Raw genomic sequence first — 19,800 nt, 5'->3', positions numbered from 1 at the left:
CAGTCCCCAGTCCCCAGGGGGTGGGCATCACAGTCACGAAGACACAAAGAGACCTGTACTGTTGCCCTCCCGGTTTGCAAGGGAACCCAAGGTCACAGGCCACTTTCACACAGAACACTGTCTGCCTCCCTGGGTGTTGGCACGGCTTTAAGGGTAGAAGGTCAAGGCCTCTGGTCTCCAGCCCTATGGAGGCAGGGAGAAGTGGCAGGAGAAGTCCACCTAGGCCCAGAGTTTGCCTGGGAATGGATAAACAGCACCTCAGTCTCCGTTGTCCAAGACCTGTCACAGTGCTGTCTCAGGGGCCCCAGGAAGAGAGCATCTGACTCTGCCACAGTGATAACGGCAGGATCCGGCTGTTTCCTCTGGCCCTAAATGGACATCTTGCTCCACACACATCCTGCCACCCTGGGCTTCCTCCAGCAGCTTTCTCCTCAGCCTCAGGTCCAAGTGGAAGCTGGCTGGCACAGCATGTTTGGATCTCATGACCAAGCCTTGCACTTAGATGGGCTCTGTAAGTTCTCAGAGAGGGGGCCGGGCGTGGTGGCCCACACCTTTAATCGCAGCACTTGGGAGGCAGAGGCTGGTGGATAGCTGAGTTTGAGGCCAGCCTGGTCTACAAAGTGAGTTTCGGACAGCCAAGGCTACACAGAAAGACCCTGTCTTGAAAAACCAAAAAAAAAAAAAAAAAAAAAAAAGATCTCAGAGAGGAAATAGTGTTTGCTCTTTGTGAGGCTCTGGGCTTGCCCCTGTGACCAGCACTCACTGCTAAGAGAAAGCAAACGAGACAGCTGAGGTCCCCACTGCTCTGTCCTCCTACTACAGGTCTCAGAGTGACATCACACATAGTGTCCACGGTCCAGCAGGCCAGGACGGGCCCCTCCCATGGTGTGGAACAGGACATAAGACAAAGGGCATCCCTGCTCCCCGATGGAGAATGGGGGAAGGGTGGCACACAACAGCTGCAGGCCCAGAGCAGTTCTGAGACCCAGCCAAGTGATGCTGGTCCTCTTGTTCGAACACTATTATGCCGCGTGAGGGTGACTGGGTCTAGCTTTGCTCTTGAGGTCCTGTTCCAAACAGACTGTTCACTGCTTCCCCCAGGACAGCTATGGGTACCAGCAGCCCTCCTTCCCTCTATTGGAACACAGCTGAGGCTTGGCAGAGCCCTGAGGACACAGGGACTCTGGCCGTGCCTGCAGCCACCCAGAGAATCTTGGCTCTCATTTGCACCAAGGGCTGCTCAAAGGACTTCATGACTGCACCCTGGACACATGTTCCAGTGTGAAGCCATCTCTCTGAAGGGCCTTTCCTCCCCCAGGCAACGGGCTATCTTTCAACCTGGCATATTGGGAGGTGGGGTCCTGTCTTCTGCTTGAAAATAGCAGTTTGCTCCCCCGACATCTTGTCAGAAGCCACTACGGGAGTCTCACCACAAGAATATCCAACCTGGCTGTAGTAGCTGACCGTGACCTGAGTTCCTTGGCACCTTGTATCCCATAGGCTGCCATGCCTAGAGTATGGCTGATGGCCCTGGATGTCCAGCCTTCGTCTGCAGCTGTTCCCACAGCTGGCGCTGAGTACCCCACCCACACATGCTACTGCCCTGTGACTATCACCCAGTTCAATCAGAGCTGAATGCAGGATTCAACACGGGTGCTGGTTCTGGGTGCTGGCTGAGCAGGTCCTGCTTCTGCACCACCGTACCCTTCCCCCACTAACCCCCTCCCCCTGCCCGCCCCCCCACTCCAGCAGCTATAGTAACCTGAGGTGGCTGAATGCCTAAGAATGCTTCCTAGTAACACCTGCCTCAAGCCAGTCCATAGCCCAAGGGTTTAACAACCAGGTATGCCTGGTGCATGTCCTTGCTGACTTCCCATTGGCTGAAGCAGGTCTTGTGGCCAGAATGCAGGCGGTCCTAAGAGGACTGAGTTGAGGGCTGGGAGGTGTGGCCTACTCAGCCTGCCCTCTCCCTCCCCCCAAATATCCGGCTCCCTCCCTTACCTCCCAGTCTCTATACTAGTCATTTTATCACTGGCTTCCCCCTAGCCACAGCTATAGTGAGGAAAGCCTGTGAGTCAGCTTTGCGTTGCTACAACACCATACCTGAGGCAACCATGCAGATAGAGACTCCCAATTAGCTCAGAGCTCTGGAGACTCGGGCCAGGCAAGCACCTGCATCCACCCATTTCTGGAGGGTAATGGGTGAGGGGGCATCCATGGCAAGAGATCATAGGAGAAACAAAACTCGCATGTTAATTAGGAGCAGAGAGAGACCCGGCGGGGATAGGGATTGCCTGTTCTTTTGAGCGCACATCCCAGGGACCACGGGGCCTCTATGGGACCACAACTTGGAAAGGTCTCAGTACTTCCAAACATTGCCATGTGAGGGGGAGACAGCATCCCAGCACCCCCATGACATCCCCCAGCTATAGTGTTCCCTGCTTGGCCTCCCCAAAGGACACAGCTCCCTCCGGTGTATTCTACACCCACCCACTGCATTTAACCTTCCGGGGCTGTCCACGACCGTTGCCGTGTTACCGTCTTTCAGGGCTCTCCTCTGCCACCTTCTGCATCTGACTTTCCCATGTGGTCCACACCACCCACTTTTTCCATCTATTCCCGCCCTCTTTTCTCTAACCTGCATCCCAGTGTCAGGGATGTCTAAGGGTCTCACGGCTTAATCTCAGTACCTCAACTTGTCCCATCACCTTCTGTGGAGAAGGAGGGAAAGAGAGAACGGAGGTGCGATGGAAGCGGGGAGGTATGAGAGGAAGGAGGGGTGAAGCAGACGAGGTGGTGGTGAAGGTGCAGAAGGAAGCAGGTCCTGCTGGTGACATGTCCTCCTGACCTCGAGCTCAGACACAGGTGATGTCCAGGGAAGGGTGTATTTCTTCCCGCCTGGAGAAAGAATAGAAGTCACATGACAAGTGGCATGGAGGGTGTATTTCTCCTGCCTGGAGAAAGAATAGAAGTCACATGACAAGTGGCATGGAGGGTGGGTCTTGGCTTATGCTCACAGTACCCAATGGCAGCATTGAGGCACGAGCCTGTGGTCCCTGCCTGTCAGGTGGCGTGGCTTGTTAGAGACCTTGGCTGTGTACATGACCCTGGAGGCCGAGAGGGAGGGCTTACACAGCTGGTCCAAGTCAGCTTTTTCTCCTGATGCTGTTTTCTGGCCTCTGTAGTGGCCAAGAACAGGAACAAGGTCTGCCTAAGTCCTCTCCCCAGAGCCAGTCAAAGCCAGGAAGAAGCTGCCAGAAGCCCACACAACCCAGCCAGCCAGCAGGCCAGATGGGGGAGCCAGCACTACTAGGCCTGTCTCTTTCAGTGGCCTCCCTATTCCTAACTTAATTTATTTTGACATCCTGGCTGCCATTTGACCTCTTCAGGGCATCACGTGGTGTTTAAAACTCATTATCCTCCATTGAAACAGGAAGTTAATTAAACCCTTCACAGAGCTGGCGCTGACAAATGTCAGGATGGGCCCTTGGCACGGCTGCTGGGTGTCTCCAGGGCCCAGGATGACTGGCAGTAGAGGAAGAGAGGCCTGTTCCAGGCAAGGGACAGGGGAAAGGCCTGGGGCTCTCCCCCAAAACAGCCTTCAGCATCCATTCTAAGGCCGAGTGTGGGCATTTCCCAGGGGGAATCCAGCTGTGCAGCTCCAGGCATGTGACATCACCTCTCTGACCCTACATTTATCCACCTGGCCAATGGTAATTTCATCAGTTGCTCCTTCAGAAGGCTGTTCTCATAAATGCATGGACAAGGCAGTGAGTGCTCAGCATGGAGGCTGGTACAGTGTGATGCCTCTGGGACACGCCCTCCTTGTCAGTGCTAGTGAGAATGACTAAAGCCTAGTGCTAAAGGGCTGTGTGCAGCTTCCTTACAAACTGGAGAGGAGAGAACAGGGAGGGATGCCCTCAGGAAAGGTGAGAAGGGCGGGGCCAGGCAGTGGGAGGGAAGGGTGTCCACAGGACCCAGACAACTAATGCAAAGGCCTGGTGGCCACGGGCCTTTGGACCCCTTCAGAAGTTAAGGCAGGGCAAAAAAAAAAATGGGGTCTCACTCCAGGCAATCCTGGAGCTCATGGCAATGCTCCTGCCTCGGCCTCCCTATAAATGAGATTAGAATGGAGCATCACATTTAGCTTAAGACAAGCATGTGTGCAGTTAGCATCATGGCTCTTGGGAAGGCCCCTGTGGCTTCCGGCCTCTAGTGGGGATATGAGTGGAGCAGGAGACAGTGGTCAGGATGATAAATAAAGGATGTCTAAAGGAGACGGGGAGACCACCAAGACAGAGAGACTCTGAGCCACTGCGGGTTGAAGCTGCTGAGATGGGATGACTGTAGTAGCAGCTGGGGCCTGAAAGGGACAGAGAAGCCAGTGCAAACTGTCATCCTGCAGCAGGCGGTGACCTCTGGCCCAAGGCCTATTCCCCACATCTATTTTGGCCTCACATAGTGATAGCTGCATGCTCACCCTCCCGGCTTCTGTGTCAGCATGTCTCCCATTACTCTAGCCTGAGCATCCTCTTTGTCTTTGTCCTTCAAGGTCTAGCGTACGTTTCTAAAACACACTTGGAGTCTCTTGGTTATAGTCCAAAAGCCAGTGCAGGGGTGAATCATCACAGAACAGGCCCACCGAGCAGAGGAGCCAGCCACGGGGCAGAGGAACCGTGGCAGGACAAGCTGTAAACCTAGAGCCCCCAGGGCTGGGGGAGGGTGACTGAGGTCTGAGGAGCCCTGGGCAATTGTAACCCACTTCCACCACCAGCTGCCAAGGAGGAACCCAAACCCCTACCCAGGGTCCCACCCCTCAGAACAACAGGAGAGGACCCAAGGCAACTGGACCTGTGTCTAGCCCAAAATTCAGCAGAGGACTCTGGGTTGCTTCCTAGGGCCACATCCCAGCTGTCTGTCTCTTGAGCCAGGTTCTCAGAAGGCTCTGGGCCTGTCAGCCTCAGTTTCTGCATCCCTGACATCCCTGGGCCATCACCAGAGCGACAGCTTTGTATGTCCTAGACACACCCTGCTGTCTTCTGCCTGGCAGACGCCTCATCCACCATGTAAATCAAGACAACCCTGAAGGGGGCTCAGAAAGTGCTGCAGTGGCAAAGCCTTCACCCACCCCGTGTGCCCAGAGTGGGTGCTGGCACCCTTGGCACCTCTCAGCAAAACTGAGGACCTGCCACTAATTCTCGGGTCCCCGGGAGAGCAGGAGACCCTATAGCCACAGCAGGCCTTCCCTGCTCTGGACACAGAATTGATTACCAGGCCCTTGACTGAAGCAATCCTGTTTCCCTGCTGGCTCTGGCCATGAACTCGCCACTCCCAGTAGACACTCAGAGGCAGGGGAAATTGGGGCCCACAGTGGGAGCCTGTGGAAGATAAAAGGGGAGGAAGGCAATCAGGAAGCTGCAAGCCTAGACAGTGACAGAACTTCCTGCAAGGCACAGAATCCTGGAGGACACATGGCCCCTGCTGGGAGGCTATATACTGTCACCATGCCAGGAGTCTTCACTTTTAAACAGGAGCCCCGTATTTTCAGTTTTGCTCTGGGGCCCCGCAAATGATGCAGCTCGTCCTGGTTGGCAGGCTCTGTGTTGCTGGGTGAGATAAGTCCGTCCTTCTGTCCCAGCCTGGACTCTGTATACATAGCATCATACAAGTAAATCAGGTCAGGCAAAGAAGGGCCCAGAGAGATTCCATCTCACTCTCCTGCACCCCAGCAGACATTACTAATCGAATAACAACAGTTTTCTCTCATGACTCTCGGAGTCCCACTAAACACAGATATTATCCAGCACCTCCAGCCTAGAGGCTACTCTCTGAGTACCCAGCTTCTCACCCCTACCCTATATGCCAGCCTCTAGGTACCCCCCACGACTCCCAACTCCTAATCCCCGGCCTATAAAGCACCCTTACCTTGAGAAGATGCAGTGTTCAAGGAAACAGACAAGAGATATGCCTTGTCCAGTGTTATATAAACATCTTGGGCCCCTAGACCGAGGAGACCCAGCACATTTTTGGAGTCCCCAGCTATAGAAGGACAGCTCCTCTGGGAAGAGCTGGGGAGCTGGGCAACCTTGTGCAAATCTTTATATCCCGGCCTTGGTATTCCCATATGGCCAACACAGAAGGGGCAGCACCCTGTCCCACTAAACCAATCCTGCACAGGGGGCCTACGCTGGTTGAAAATGGTGGCAGGAAAGAGGCAGCCACTCTCTCTTCTTTGCAAGGACCTCAGTAACAGAAGCTGGAAGGAAAGCAGGTCTCACACCCAGAACACCTGGTACCTGGCAGCTGGCAAACTTCCAAGGGGACATGGATGGTGACAGTTATACCAACTGAAAACTGTCTACCAGGTAGGTGGGGACCAGGTGTGTCCTCTCTGTGGAGACCTTTCTGTTCCCCTGTGTGCCATGAAGAGGGGCAGTAGACACCAGTGCCAACCTTTTGGATGAAGACAACCCCGTCCCCAGCTGTGTGATCTTCAGCATGGAGCGTTTCAATATCCTCAAAGAACAAGAGGTAGCTTCCTGACCCAGGTCTGGAGCACGCTGCTAACCTGCCTGCTTGAGCTGCAGGGAACAGGGAAAGCTGGGGGTGTTGGGGGAGCACCTCCTTGGCAGATGTCCCCTGTGGCCTCCACTGCAGTTAAGCAAGAAGGCCAACTGACCTCTGGCTCCTTCCGGACTTCCAGGCAGGTCCGAGTTCAAGAGGGAAAAATTGAGGTTCCCCACCCCATTAGGAATAAGCTGAACCACTTGAGGCCACAGCCATCAGAAGCTGCTTCCAAAAGTCTCAGACTGAAGCCTCCTTCCGGATCAGAACCTCTGTCCCACTCCAAGCCCAGCACAGGCCTCAGAATCCGGACCCCACTGCAGGCTGCACAGCGGCAAAGGGTAGCACAGCTTAGACCGTGGGGGCGGAGCTCTCGAGAGGAGGGGCAGGGCCGGACAGGCCAGGGGCCTGGGCTGCTGAGCTGCTGGGCAGACCAGGTCTCCCAGTTCTAAACAGGCCTGCGGACATAGCCTCAGGAAAAAGGAGCTAGCGAAGGAGGCTAGAGGTTTACCTAGATCGGAGGGTGGGAATGCGGGGCAGGGCGAGGGGCGGCCTGGGGCCAGCCCGGAGGAGGTGAGGACTGGGCTGAGGACCCGGCACACTTGGTTGGGCAAGGCCGGGGTTGGGGGCGGGGAAGGACCAGGCTTGCGAGAAGGATTACAGGGAAGAGGCGGAGCCAGAGAGGGGGCGGGGCTGTGAGGCGGGGCGAGGGTAAGAAAGGACGAGACGTGGGCCGAGCCAGCGCTGGGAAGACCGGGCTGTGGGCGGGGCCAGCACAGGGCGGCCGGGAATACAGGGGCGGGGCCCGTGGGAAGGAGGAGCAAGGGGCGGGGTCAGCGTGAGGACCGCGGAGGCTGTGTTCTAGGAGGATGAGCTGAGGGGCAGAGTCAACATGAGAAGTGTAGCTGAGTGAGGGACGGGGTCAATGTGAAGAAGTCAGAATGAGGGACAGGGTCAATGTGAGGAGGACGGCCTGAGGGGCGGGATCGATATGAGCTGAATGGTTGAGGGGCAAGAGCAATGTGAGGACGAATCAGAGGCAGGGACCATGAGGACGACTGATAGGCGGGGTCGGTGTGATATGGTGGCGGAGGGACAGGGTCAGTGTGAGTTGGATGGGCTGGGCTGGGCTGGGCTGGGCTGAGGGGCGGGGTCAACTTGAGGAGGACGGGCTGAGGGGCGGGGATCAACGTGAGGAGGATAGGCTGAGGGGCGGGATGGATGCGAAAGGAATTGACTGAGGGGCGGGGCTAATGTGAGGAGGACGGAAGAGGGGTGGAGCCCGCGCCGGGAAAGAAGGTCAGGCAGAGGCTGGTGAGTACGCGGAAGCCCCAGCAAGCAGAGAAGGGATGAGCAATAGTTTGGGGCGGGACCAGCGGGAAGGGGGCGGGGCCAGCCTCCAGCTCCGCGAAAGCCCCGCCCTCCAGGCCAGCCTGCCGGGAGCGCCCTGGCGGCGGCCGCCGGATCGCCGCTCACGGATCGCAGGTTCCATTGAGAAAAGCTGAGCGGCGGCGGCGGCGACTGCGCCGGAGCAGAGAAGCCGCCACCAGCCCGCCGCCCGCCGGGCACACCGTGCGCCCGAGCGCAGGGCCGTGGCCTCGGACCTCCGCGGCGGCGCCGGCGGCCCACGCGCGGCGCGGCGGGCTGGGGGCGCGGGCCGAGGCAGCCGTGGAGCCCACCGGCCGGGGGCATGAGCCGCCCCACCACCCCACCGCGCCCCTGCCGCCCGCCGCTGCCCGCCAGGGGCTAGAGGCGGCCGCCGCGAGGGCGCGCGGCGCCGGAGACATGTCCAGGAGGAAACAGAGCAATCCCCGGCAGATCAAGCGTGAGTCAAACTTTGCCCGCGGTGCCCGCCGGACCCCAGCTCGCGCTAGGCGCCCTGCGCCGTCCCAGCGCGGCCAACCAGCCCCATTGCGCCCGCGACCTTCACCCCAAGCCGCGCCCCCCGCGCAGAGTGCCAAGCACGCCGTAATCTAATCTCTGCCGGCGGGCAGGGCCCCCGCGTCTCGGCTTGGGCACCTAGGGGGTCCGGGCTTCGGAGAGGGTGGTGGGTCCCGGGAGCCGGAAGGAGAGTGGCTGGGGGCGCGGCTCAGGCAGAGCCGGGCCACCTCGCGGCCTGCACCTCCCCCGCATCTCAGAGATGGTGCGGCGATAGGGCGGCCCCGATCTGGGCTCAGATAAAGTTTAAAATATTCCATTCTGCAAGTCCCATCCTGATAAGATCGCTCTGTCGGGACGGGCTGAAATTGTGATCTTATCTGGCGCGCTTGACTCTCCCAGGCTTTGTATCTAGAGGCAGAAGGAGAAAGACCTGAGAGTAAGGGGAACGCAAGGCTGCGGGGACCGGCCGGCGCCCACCGCAGCGCTTTGGCTGCAGAGCGGCATGGCTGCGGGGATAGGTGGTAGAGGCTGCTGCAACCAAGGCGCTCGACACTGGCTGACCAAACCCCTTTATCCGCCTGGGCTCTGGAGTTTCGATCCGACCTCTGCCTGTTTGGGGACATGTGGAGGGCTGACCCACCAAAGTGCCCCTAACAACGTTACGCGGGCAAATGGTGCCCTTGTGTGCCCATGGGCACCTCTTCTTCCACCCTCGCATCCGTGGGGCTATTCAGAACCAGCCAGGAACCTCAGGGACTCGAGCGTTGTTCCACCGTACGTCCAAGTTTCTCGCACTTTCCCGAGCAGGGGAGGCCCTGTACTCCTACCTCACCCATGCCCCCACAATAAGAACCTCTTATGCTCCCTGGGCCCCCAGGTTGCGGGGGCCACTTGGCTACACTGGAAGCGAGTAAGCACACAGGAAGAGCTCCTCCCCACGCCACACCAATAATAACTTCGCGCCTCTCCCGACAGGGCGCGGGGCTTCCTCCCTGGAGCTTCCCCTGGCGGGAGGAACAGGTCATCTGGGCTGCCCACAAGGTGACGGGAGAGGGGGGGACGCATCCGGCTTCCCAGCTCCAGATGCCTGAGCTGCCTCCTCTACTTACGTGACAACTGCCACCAGGTCCCAATGTGCATTTTAGCTTGGAAAAGTGTCCCTCCCACTGAAGTCTCAAGGAGAGGGGCACGAGGCAGGAATCTGGGTTCTGGTAACCCGACTCCCCAAATGCGAGCCGGACCTGTTTTCCGAAAGTCTCCTTCTAATCATGTCAACTCAAGTATTAAAGCCACCCACAGGTCCCGATCTGTGCTGGTTCTCTGGTTTCTTTTTCCCCTCCTCCCCTATGCGCCTCTGCCGGGTTCTGTTCTCGCGTGTGTGTGTGCGTGAGCGTGTGTGTGTGTGTGTGTGTGTGTGTGTGTGTGTGTGTGTGTGTGTGTGTTTCAGCTTGATGAGAAATTCAGATAGCTAGGGCAGGGAGATCTCAGGTTGGGAACGGATCGCTAGCACTGATAAGCCCGCGGGTGCCCAGCAGAGCCCAACCCACTTGGGTCAGCAAAACCCCGCACTCTGAGAACCAGGACCCGGACTGTGCAGGAGAGCCCCTCCGACCCCCTCACAGTGCCCCATGACTTGAGCAGAGGAGGAGAGCAGGCCTGGGCCGGGCGGGCCCCTGAGTCCTCCCTGCAACTCGTGGCCTGGGCTCCTCCTCCCCCTAGCAGATCTAAACGCGTTAAGATGCGAAGGTTGATTGTCACCAAGCGGAGGCGCCGGCTCGCCCGCCCGCTCTCAGCCCAAGGCCGTGCGTGAGGCCCTCACAGCTGTGCGCCTGCTGCCCTGGCCTCACCTGTGGCGGGTCTCAGGGTAAGAAGAAGCAGGCTGAGCTCTAGGGGCCGACGCCCTCCACGCCCCCACCAAAGCCGGGTTGCAGCTGCCCGCGCCTCTGTGCGCCTTTTGTTCTGCGCAAAGATAGATGTGCCGTGCTGATAACGCTTGCAACCGATGGCAGCCGCGATAGCGTTTCCATTTATTAACTTCAAACGTGGGAGAAGGGGGAGGGTGAGTCAGGAGCGCGGCCTTAGCAAGCCAGATGGCTAACATGATAGGCCAGGCCCCTGGAGGGGGCGAGGGGCAGGGTGTAGCTCCGGACCCCCGGTGCCCCGGCCCGCCAGCTTTCCTCCCGCCTAGTCGATGTAAGCTCTGATAAGTGGGGGCCTAAGCGTGGGCCAGTCCGCCCAATGGCGATTGCCAAGAGTGATAAGAGGCCTTATCTAAGGCCACCAGGCCCCGCCGGGTTCGAGGCAACAGCAGTGTGGGGGCGTCCGGCAGCAGCAGGGGGCCTGGGCAGCATAAGAGGTAACAACAGGGGGGGTGTCCGTCTAGGACACTTTCCCCAAACACAACTAATTGGCAAGAAGTTGATCTTCCCCCTGCGGCCAGTGGTACAGTCCATCAAAATGAAAGAAAACTGACTAAGTGCCGCCTGAGGGAAGGGAAGAGACAGGACGCGCGCCCCTCATTCCAGTTAGGTGGCACTCCGAGGCCAGGGCGGTTTGTCACCTGCTAAGGGTGGTTTCCCCTGATTTTGCTGGGTTGTTCTTAGTTCCTGGCAACCCTTAGGTGTGACTCGTGTGGAGTTTTATTGAAGGAAATCTCGAGGTGCTTTCCACCGACCTGCCTGCAGGTCCACATTGGAAGAGATCTGTATAGATCTGCCTGCGCAGACAAGTGGTTATTGAGAGCTCATTGTGTGTTGTGTGCAGTGAAGTGTTTATTGTGCTCCTGCTGTGTGCAGTTCTGTATTTAGTGAGTGCCTGCTGTATGCTCTACCCACAATATGAGCAAAGGAGCAGAAGAGGAGGCACAGGCAGGCGAGAGTCAGGGGTCACTTCCCACTTCTCAGGAGCTGCCTTCTAGACCATCAGGAATAGCCAGCCATGGTTGCACTTCCATTGATAGTAACCTGGCCTCAGTTTCCTGCTTTGGAAAACTGGGCTCTTTGGGAATGTGATGTCAAAGGCAAGGTGCCAGTAAGTGAGAACCAAGTCAGGAAGGTTCTAGCATGCAGAGCTGGCCTCAGTTTCCCTCTCTGAATTAAGTTAAGCACTCAGGACTACAGGGAGTCCCAGGTCAGGCAGGAGTTAGTCATCCCAGAAGCTAAAAGACCTAAATCACTGAGCACAGGCTTGGAGGAGGAGTCTAGGGCTCGGCTCTCTGTCCCACCTGGTGCAGCTGCCCTGTGTCTGAGGAGGTGTTTTCACACATTCTTACAGTTCAGTTAAGCAAATTATTGGTAGCCACAAGATGACTAATTCACTCCAAGCTCAGAAGCCATCTGCTAGCTCCCTCTAACACCTCACACCCGCCCACAGGGCCAATGGTGCCGACAGCAGGGACAGCCCCATTCCTGGGAGAGCCGGGGTGAAGACCCAATAGCAGCTAGGTAGTTTTAGCTACATTGTATAGACCTAGAAGGGACAGTCTACACAGAGCATTTCCACTCCCCTTTGTAAGTATAGGGGGGCAGAGGGGTCCTGCAAGGGTTTTGGTGGCCCATGGCACCCCCTGGAGATTCCTCTGCCTCCGTGTCAGCGCTTTGTGACAGTGTCTGCCATTCTGAATTTAGTGTGAGCAAGAGACTAAAAACTGCTCCCTCAGCCAGGCGTGGTGGCGCACACCTCTAATCCCAGCGCTCGGGAGGCAGAGGTAGGCGGAACGCTGTGAGTTCGAGGCCAGCCTGGTCTACAAAGCCAGTCCAGGACAGTCAAGGCTACACAGAGAAACTCTGTCTCAAAAAACAAAACAAAACAAACAAATAAAAAAAGCCTGCTCCCTAGAGCCTTGATCCTGCTGTCCCAAGCCCTCGTCATTAGCACTGGCCTGGTCCTTGGTCCTGCCGTACTAGAGCGCAAGCATGGAGCCTATACAGAGAGCACAAGGCAGGAGGCACTCTGTGGTAAACCCTTTCTTGACTCTCTGGAGCCCAAATGAAGTCTCCGGTGTCCGCTGGGCCTTCTGATCCCACCTGCCAGTGGCTTTCCTACCTTCCTGGAGCCCGAGGGGACAATAGATGGACCGTGCGGGTAAAGACAGCAGCATCGCTGGTCATGGATGACAGCCAAGTACTCACCCTGTGCTGGCCCTGAATGAACCAGCGCAGGCCCCACGCTCCCATCATTGGCCCTGCAAGGGAAATGGATGAGTGCTAACAGATCAGCTTTGTGTCCCAGAAAGCAGCGAAGCCTAAAGTGGATGCTGCCCCTTGCTCTTGGGACCAGGAACCCCATCAGGGTATCTCACTGCCCTCTGGCTTCTGCCTGCTCCCAGGCCCAGTCCTCAAGCTTTACATCTGAGCAGTGGGCCTATGGGAGGAGTGGAGGCCTCTGCGGTCCTCTCCCAGCGCCTCTTGCCATCCTAATGCTCATCTCTGAGATGCCTCAATTCAAGGCCAGCCCCTGGGGAAGCCTCATCTAGCCCTACCTACCCTGGCCTGAGCCTGGGACCCAGTCCCTCTGGTCCAGGCCCCTCCCCGGAGGTCACAGGAACCCAGCATGGCACCGATTTAAGTGGGTCAGTTGGGGAGAAAGGAGGAGGAATGTGATGCCATTAATTGTGCCCCTTATCTCCTGTTTCTATGCCAACCAGACGGTCCCGGGGCTTGACGGCTCGTGAATAATACTCCAGGCCGGCCTATCTGCCATCGACAGGCCTCACGGAGGCAGCTGTTGCCTCCCGATTGGTATCACAAAACCCATGGACTCAGCCCACATGGAGGTGCCTGGCCATACTCAGGCCATGGCTGGCTCCTGCCCACCTGCCCACCATCCCCCTGAGGCCGCCTGGAGGTACTTATGGTCCCTGCTCCCATTTTACAGATGGGGAAACTGAGGCCACAGCCACACACCGCCTTGCACACCTCCTCTGGCTGAAGGTGTGGCAGAGCGAGGGACAGCAGCACCTTCAGGAATCCTGTCAAACACACCCCATCCCCTCCGATCTGTCAGGCCATGTGACCTTGGCAAGACCCATCCCTTTGTGGCTCACCAAGTGCCCTTAGTGGGGGTGCCAGTCCATAAGTAAGAACTCAACTGCCTGCAGGCTACAGGTACATGTGGCCCCTCAATGGAGTAGGGGCAGCTTATGCTCCAGGAGAGACATGGAGAGCGCCATTCAGGCATCACCAGCCTCTGTGCTTTTACAGGGCTGCTCTGAGGCCCTGTCCCTCATACTCTGGGACAACTTTGCTGTCACTCAGCTCCTCAGGCTTCAGAAGAGGAGCCTGACTCCATCATGTCCCACTCTTTGAGCCTACCAGAGCCAGATATTTGCTGGGAAGTGCTTATTGCACATAGGGCCGTGGGAGAGGCTGTTATGAGAGCAGAAACCTTGCTTTTCCACCCACAGTGTGTGTGTGTGTGTGGGGGGGGGTGATAGTACCTGTCTCCAAAAACAGCTGTGGTCCCTCCCCTACTGCCCCCTTCCCTCCTCCCCCCTCCCCCCTTCCCTCCTCCCCCTGCCCCCCCCCTCATTTCCTTCTCTTCATGGTCAGGTCAGGTCTGTGGTTTCCAGCTTATCCAGGATGGGGCATCCCTGTCCCCAGGCTCCTTCCCGTGAGATCTCAGCATGTCACAAACAGAGCCCTCTGACTCTGGCCCACAGACGTGGGGTAGATGTGAGGTCCTCGTCCTGTCATTGCTGTGCAGCCTGGTGTGTTGCTTTGCCCTCTGTGAGCTAGTGATCCCTTGTCAGAGAGGACAAGAGTAGAACCTTCTGTGACCTTCCTTCACACACCTCCGTACTCTGTTGTGGTCTGGATCCAGGCAGCCAAGTGGAACCCTTGGATCTCCCAGGATAGTGCCAGTTCTACAAAGAGCTGGTATCCTGGTGACGGAGAGAAGGCTTGGGCTGAATGGGGGAGGGGTGGGGGGGCCCCAGCATGGGGGAGGCCAAGGAGCTGTCCACGGCATGTAGAGTGGCCTGAACAGAGCCCTCCATGTCTGAGCTAGAGCACAAGCCCTCAGTGGGCTACCTCTACCCCACTACTTAGGTGGAAGTGGTATACAATAAGTACTTAAGGAACAGCAGCCACTCAGAGAGGATTCAGTCAAAAGGACCCTTGGTGACATTGCCTCCCATTGCCTTTGAACTCTAGGCTACAGGCTAGCCTTTGCCTAGAGCCAAACAGCCAGAGCGGGGTTCCCCACGAAGAGCAGCAGCTCAGCCTGGCTTCTCAGGAGACCTGTGCGTAAGTGACCCCCACACCCACCTCAGTTTCTACTTGCAGTCCCTAATAAGAGCACCTCCTTGTTAGGGCCATAGGGGGAGCTTAGAGGTGCACACTGAAGTGCTGGGTGACTTGTTACCAGGTAGACACTGCCAGTCTTGCTGGCTTTTGATGTTGGTATATGCAGACGCCTGGTGGCCTTTTCCCGGCCCTGTTATGACTGAGAACATCAAGGCACTGCAGGGCCAACTGCCACAGAAGCCTGGTCTGTAGCCTGGGTGGAGAGTCTCTGAGCAGAAATCTGTAGCCCACAGGCTTAGCCCCGCCATCTTGCTTGTCCCTGGATGGAGCCTGTCTGCAAGCTGACTTTTCCTTCCCTCCTCAGCAGCCCTCTGGGCAGGAATGTGACACTGACCGTAGGCAGAGTTGGCAAGACACAACAGCAGCCCTCCCCTCCCCTGCACGCACCTCAAGTACCCCTTGTTCCTTGCCTGCTCCAACTTACTGTGACCTCTAAGCCTCAGCTTTTCCATCTGTGGAGCGAGTGGTGGTTGCGATGTGGTATAGGCTGGTTCCTATTGCCTGGTCAAGGGCTGCAGCGGACCCTGGAGGTGTCACCCATCACACTGAGTGTCCCTGTCTACACAGTACTCTCCCCACATGCCTAGGCATCTCTCTGGGCACTTCCTTAGGTTGGGCCTCTCCCTTTCACACAGAAGAAATGGAGGATTGGTGGGTCTTGTTGTTTGTTGTTTGTTGTTTGTTTGTTTTCCCACAAGAGCTGGAATATCAGAGAGGCTGCCCCAGGGTCTCACAGGCATGCATGGTGCTCTCACTAAGGAGATAGAGCCTGCCTGGCATGGTATGTGCAGTCCTGTCTGCTCTCACCATAGGGTGGGTGCACTGTAGGCCTCTTGGGCCCTCATGTGTGTGTCTCAACATACTGAGCCTGTTTCCCACTACACATAGCGCTGTGGTGCCTACCTAGCAGGAGACAGGGAATAAAGAGGAGACATGGCCTCTAGAGCCAATGAGGAGGGAAAGGGGTCATTGTCCTCTTCCTGTTGCTGATGGACGGCTCTCTGCAGTTCTGTCTGCCCTGAGACAGTTCCACCTTGCATCTGACTTTGAGCCTTACAGCTTTCCCATCTGCCCCTAGGCGGGCTTACACTAGCCTTAGCTGCCTACTCTCTCACCCTGGGAGGAAGGAAGCAGCCCAGGGCCAGGGGTCTCAGCTCCCCTGTGCAGAATTGCATTGCTGTTCAGGGCCAAGGTACCTAGCCCCACCTTGCTGAACTGGCCCCTGGTGAGGGCCAGGGCCTGCAGCTACCCCTCCAGGACCCGTCTGGCTTCTGGCACCCAGAGATTTGTGATGGGAGAGGAGACTGAGGCTCAAAGCCCTGGGCACCACTGGTGTGGGTGACCTCATCCAGCCTCCCCAAACTCAGCTCAATTTCCAGGCGTCACCTCAAGCACATGCTAGTGTGTCCCAGCCCAGCTATGTTTCTGCTCCCTACCAGGCTGAACAGACCTGGGCTCGAGGCCCAGATGGGGAAACTAAGGCTTAGAGAGTTTGAAGATCAGATCTGGGGGAGAGCCACCATGTGCCTGCTTGGGGTGGGAGAGGACAATGGCCACTGATTGCTGCTGGGGTTGGGAGGCAAGCCCCGAGCCTGAGGCACGCGGGTGGCTCTCCATCACAAACAGCTCTGGTCTCAACATTGCTCCCCACTGTGTGTGACTTTGGGCCAAGGTGTTAGCAAGGATCAGAATTGCAGCAGACTGGCTTTAGGCAGTTGGCCTTTCCACTTCCCAGGCCACCACAGCACCTCCTGCCTTGGTCTCCCCTATTGAGTCCCACACCCAGCTTGACCCAAGCACAACTGCCCAGGGACAGGGACATCCCCATACTCCCAAGGCAGAGCCTGGACAGTCCATCGGCACCAGGCCTTCACCTAGTTGGCCAGCCAAGCCCTCTCCTGGAGCAACCGCAACCTGGTCCTCCCTGCACTGTCTCTGGGCTGGCCTCCTCCGGCGCAGGTTTCAGCCCCTGTGATAACTCGGAAAGTTGAACTGGCCCCATTACTGCACTGCGATGGTTGGCAAGATACGGCCCGATAATGGAGGAGATACCCACGTCTCGGTGGCCAGCGGCCTGGGCTCTCGCCCATTAACATTCCCCACCAGCGATCCGCGCTATCTCCTCTCCTTCTACTCCTCCCGCAGATAAGAATGGAAATTCTGACTTCATAGCTCGCTGATTAAAGTGTCTGGATTTCTTGATAATACACAGATAAATTATGTTTTTGAAAAGGAAGGTAGGGAGGAGGGTGGAAAGAAGGGGGCCCTAGAGGGGAGCCCGTGGCCAACTCTTAGGACATGGCCCTCCCAGCCTCTAGTCCAGGCTGGTAGCCACCAAATGTCCAGCTGCTGAAACTGCGGCCAGACCCAGTTAGGCCCAGCAGGCTCCACTCAGAGCAAACTGTGGTACAGAGACTCCTAAGCCATAGGGCCCCCTACCCCCACCCAGTGCGCACACGCACACACACACACACACACACACACACACACACACACACACCCTCGGGCAGATCTCTGAACCAGCATGGCCTTGTTTGCGCAGCCGACATGGTGCCTCTGCAACCTCACCAGGCAGCTTTGCCTGTGTGCCCTGCTGCCCCGTAGTGGTGCCTGGTTAGACCTTAGGTGGCTCAGTAAGTGTCAGTGTGCCCATGCAAAGCCACTCTCACCAGCTGTGGGGGCCCTGCAGCACTCAGAAGCCCAATGGGCTCCAGGCCTGTCCTCAGCCATCGTGCCTCCCGGCTCGGCCCAGCTGCCACTCGTGACAGGCAGCACCCAGATGGGACTCGGGTGCCATTGCAAGCTTGTCTGGATAAAGCTGCCTCCTTCAGCTGATCCGAGATCCTCGCTGATGGTGTGATGCGCCAAGATTAGGGCTGCGCCAGGCTAATCCTCCTGCTGAGGGACAGGTAAGGCAGCCATGGGGGAGTGAGGCACCTGCTGTGTGAGAAGAGAAACCAAGGTCTGTCAGCCCTTGGGGTGGTGGCTGGGGCCAAGCTGGCCACACTGGCAGAAAACCCTGCTGGGCCCAGGGCAGTGGGGGCACTCCGCTCTTTTCCCTGTCCTGTGTATACAGAAAGCATTCCTGAGAACTGCAACTCTGGAATCCCAGAGATGGGACGGCCTGAGGAGGGCAGGGGCTTTCCTGTGTGGTCATGGGTCTCCCCAGGTATAATGACCCCAGTAACGGCCATGCTGAGGACAGCTGTCTTGACTGAGCTGTGTACGCGCTTGAGCTTATCCTGTCTGTGGTATCGAGTCTTCCCATTGTCCCTCACTTCTCTTCTAATGACTTAGGTCACACCACACAGGGCACTCTGACCCAGAGGTTCTGTCCGGATCTGAGTGTCCCATCTACCTGGAGATTCTGAGGTATTTGCAGCTATACTCCCATTCCCCACCCCGACCCCCATGTTTATAAAGGGGCCTGATCCTTCCACCTCAGAGGGACGCCGTGGACACAGAGAGGGCAAATGCTCAGGGTTACCCAGCTCCATCCATGGATCAATGCACACTGGCCTGGCTAGCCTTGAACTCAGAGACTCTCCTGGCTCTGCCTCCCAAGTGCTGGGGTTAAAGGTGTGCGCTACCATGCCTGGCTAAATTGGTGTGTCTTTACTCTTGCTTATTGCTTGTAATCATTCCATTTCCCCTCACAAAATAGGCTCCTTCAGTGAGAAAGTTGGTTTGAGGGGCTGGAGAGACAACTCGGTCAGTAGTAATGTGCTCTGCACGCAAGTGTGGGGACCCGAGTTCAGATCACTTAGGCCCTCATAGAAAGGAGCCAGATGTGGTAGTGTATGCCTATAGTCTCATTGCTGCGGATGCTGAGACATGTTGCCTCTGGGCACTACTGTATCCCTCTTGCACAAACAGCTCCCACAGGAGTCCTTGCTGAGGTGTCAGGCTCAGGGTTTCTGACTACCGCTGCCTGGATGATTTTAGAAGGGTTATCTTTGTCATCCTGGGTCATTATCCCCACCACCAAGTTCATACCTGGAGTGTCACAGGATTCACACACTGTGCCACCCAGCTCAGGGATGTGAGAGGGGGTTAGGGTCCAGCCTGCTCCTCACCCTTCAAGTATCTCCCTACTCTAAGCCTCAGTTTCCTTATCTGTATGTAAAACAGGGTTATGGGTGCTAAGATTGCCCTGCAGTCCTGGGCCTGCTCCTCAGAACCTCCATCCATATTCTCTGGCCCCACACCCAATAGCTGTGCCCACCACATCCTAATCAGGCTGCTGGCCTCCAGGCCAGAGAAGTACAGAAGGGCTCTCAGCTCCATCCTGCCCTGGCTGTGTGACCTTGGTCACTTCACTGGGTCTGGCTACCTCACACATCAGTGAGTGTCCTTTCAGGTCCTTGTGAGGAGCTGGTGAGACAGAGCTTGGAAACCCTGGAATCCTGGCAGACAATGGGACCCCCACCCTCCTGGGTTCTTCTCAGAGCCTTTCTGCCTGGTGCCCGGAAGAGAGAGGCCTCCTCCTTAAGCTCCACGGGTGTGGGAGGGAATGGGGTGGGTGTGTTCCGCCCTCCCAGGCCCCCAACAAAAAGAAGAAAGAAAGGGAACCTTGATAAAAAGAGCGATAGGCGCCATGCGTGGAGGAGCCGATATCGCCCCATCTATCTGCCTGCTCGCTCGCGGTTCTTTCCCCTTATCTCACCCCTCCAAATGCCAGGAACAAAAGCGTTGCAGACTTACACATATTGCCAAGCCCATGGCCCAACTCAGGGCTGCCAGGAGAGATGGCCCTGAAATCTATAGTGAAAGTTGAGGCTCCCTTGTCATTTTGCAAAAGGAAGACCCAAATGGTCCATTCGGAGACATGGCGGCTGGGATGGAGTTGTCCGGGAGTGGGTGCCTAGGGGTGGGAGAGAGCCCACGGCACGGCACGTCTCGCCTACCGGCTGTGTGACCTTGGTTTCAGTTTCTTCCCTCTGAGGTGCTCAGGATGGATTTAAGTTGCCGAAGATAGGTTTAGGGAGGCCTGGGTAGGGCCAGCCTTCCCCATAAAGTTTCTTCTGCCTGAATCTCTCTCGGGTCACCC

At 57.2% G+C, this 19,800-nt stretch overlaps 1 protein-coding gene across 3 annotated transcripts in view; it reads left to right on the top strand.

The window, feature by feature from the left end:
- The first annotated feature begins 7,744 nt into the window (after positions 1-7,744).
- ZFPM1 (zinc finger protein, FOG family member 1) overlaps positions 7,745-19,800 on the top strand; it is a 57,525-nt gene continuing 45,469 nt past the window's right edge. The window contains exon 1 of one of the 3 annotated variants that reach the window (XM_084756901.1): positions 7,745-7,878. Coding sequence is in view for 1 of the 3 variants with exons in the window: in XM_084756899.1 (XP_084613025.1) it covers positions 8,350-8,389 (40 nt within the window). In the remaining 2 variants the exon portion in view is untranslated. Of the gene's footprint in view, positions 7,879-7,904; positions 8,390-14,373; positions 14,691-19,800 lie in introns of those variants that run through there. The other 2 variants (XM_084756899.1, XM_084756900.1) reach the window with 2 other exon arrangements.

The sequence above is a fragment of the Acomys minous genome, assembly GCF_964271855.1.
Source record: "Acomys minous genome assembly, chromosome: 14".
Taxonomy (NCBI): Eukaryota; Metazoa; Chordata; class Mammalia; order Rodentia; family Muridae; genus Acomys; species Acomys minous.
The sequence above is the reverse complement of the archived record's forward strand: the minus strand, read 5'-3'. Positions and strand labels throughout refer to the sequence as shown.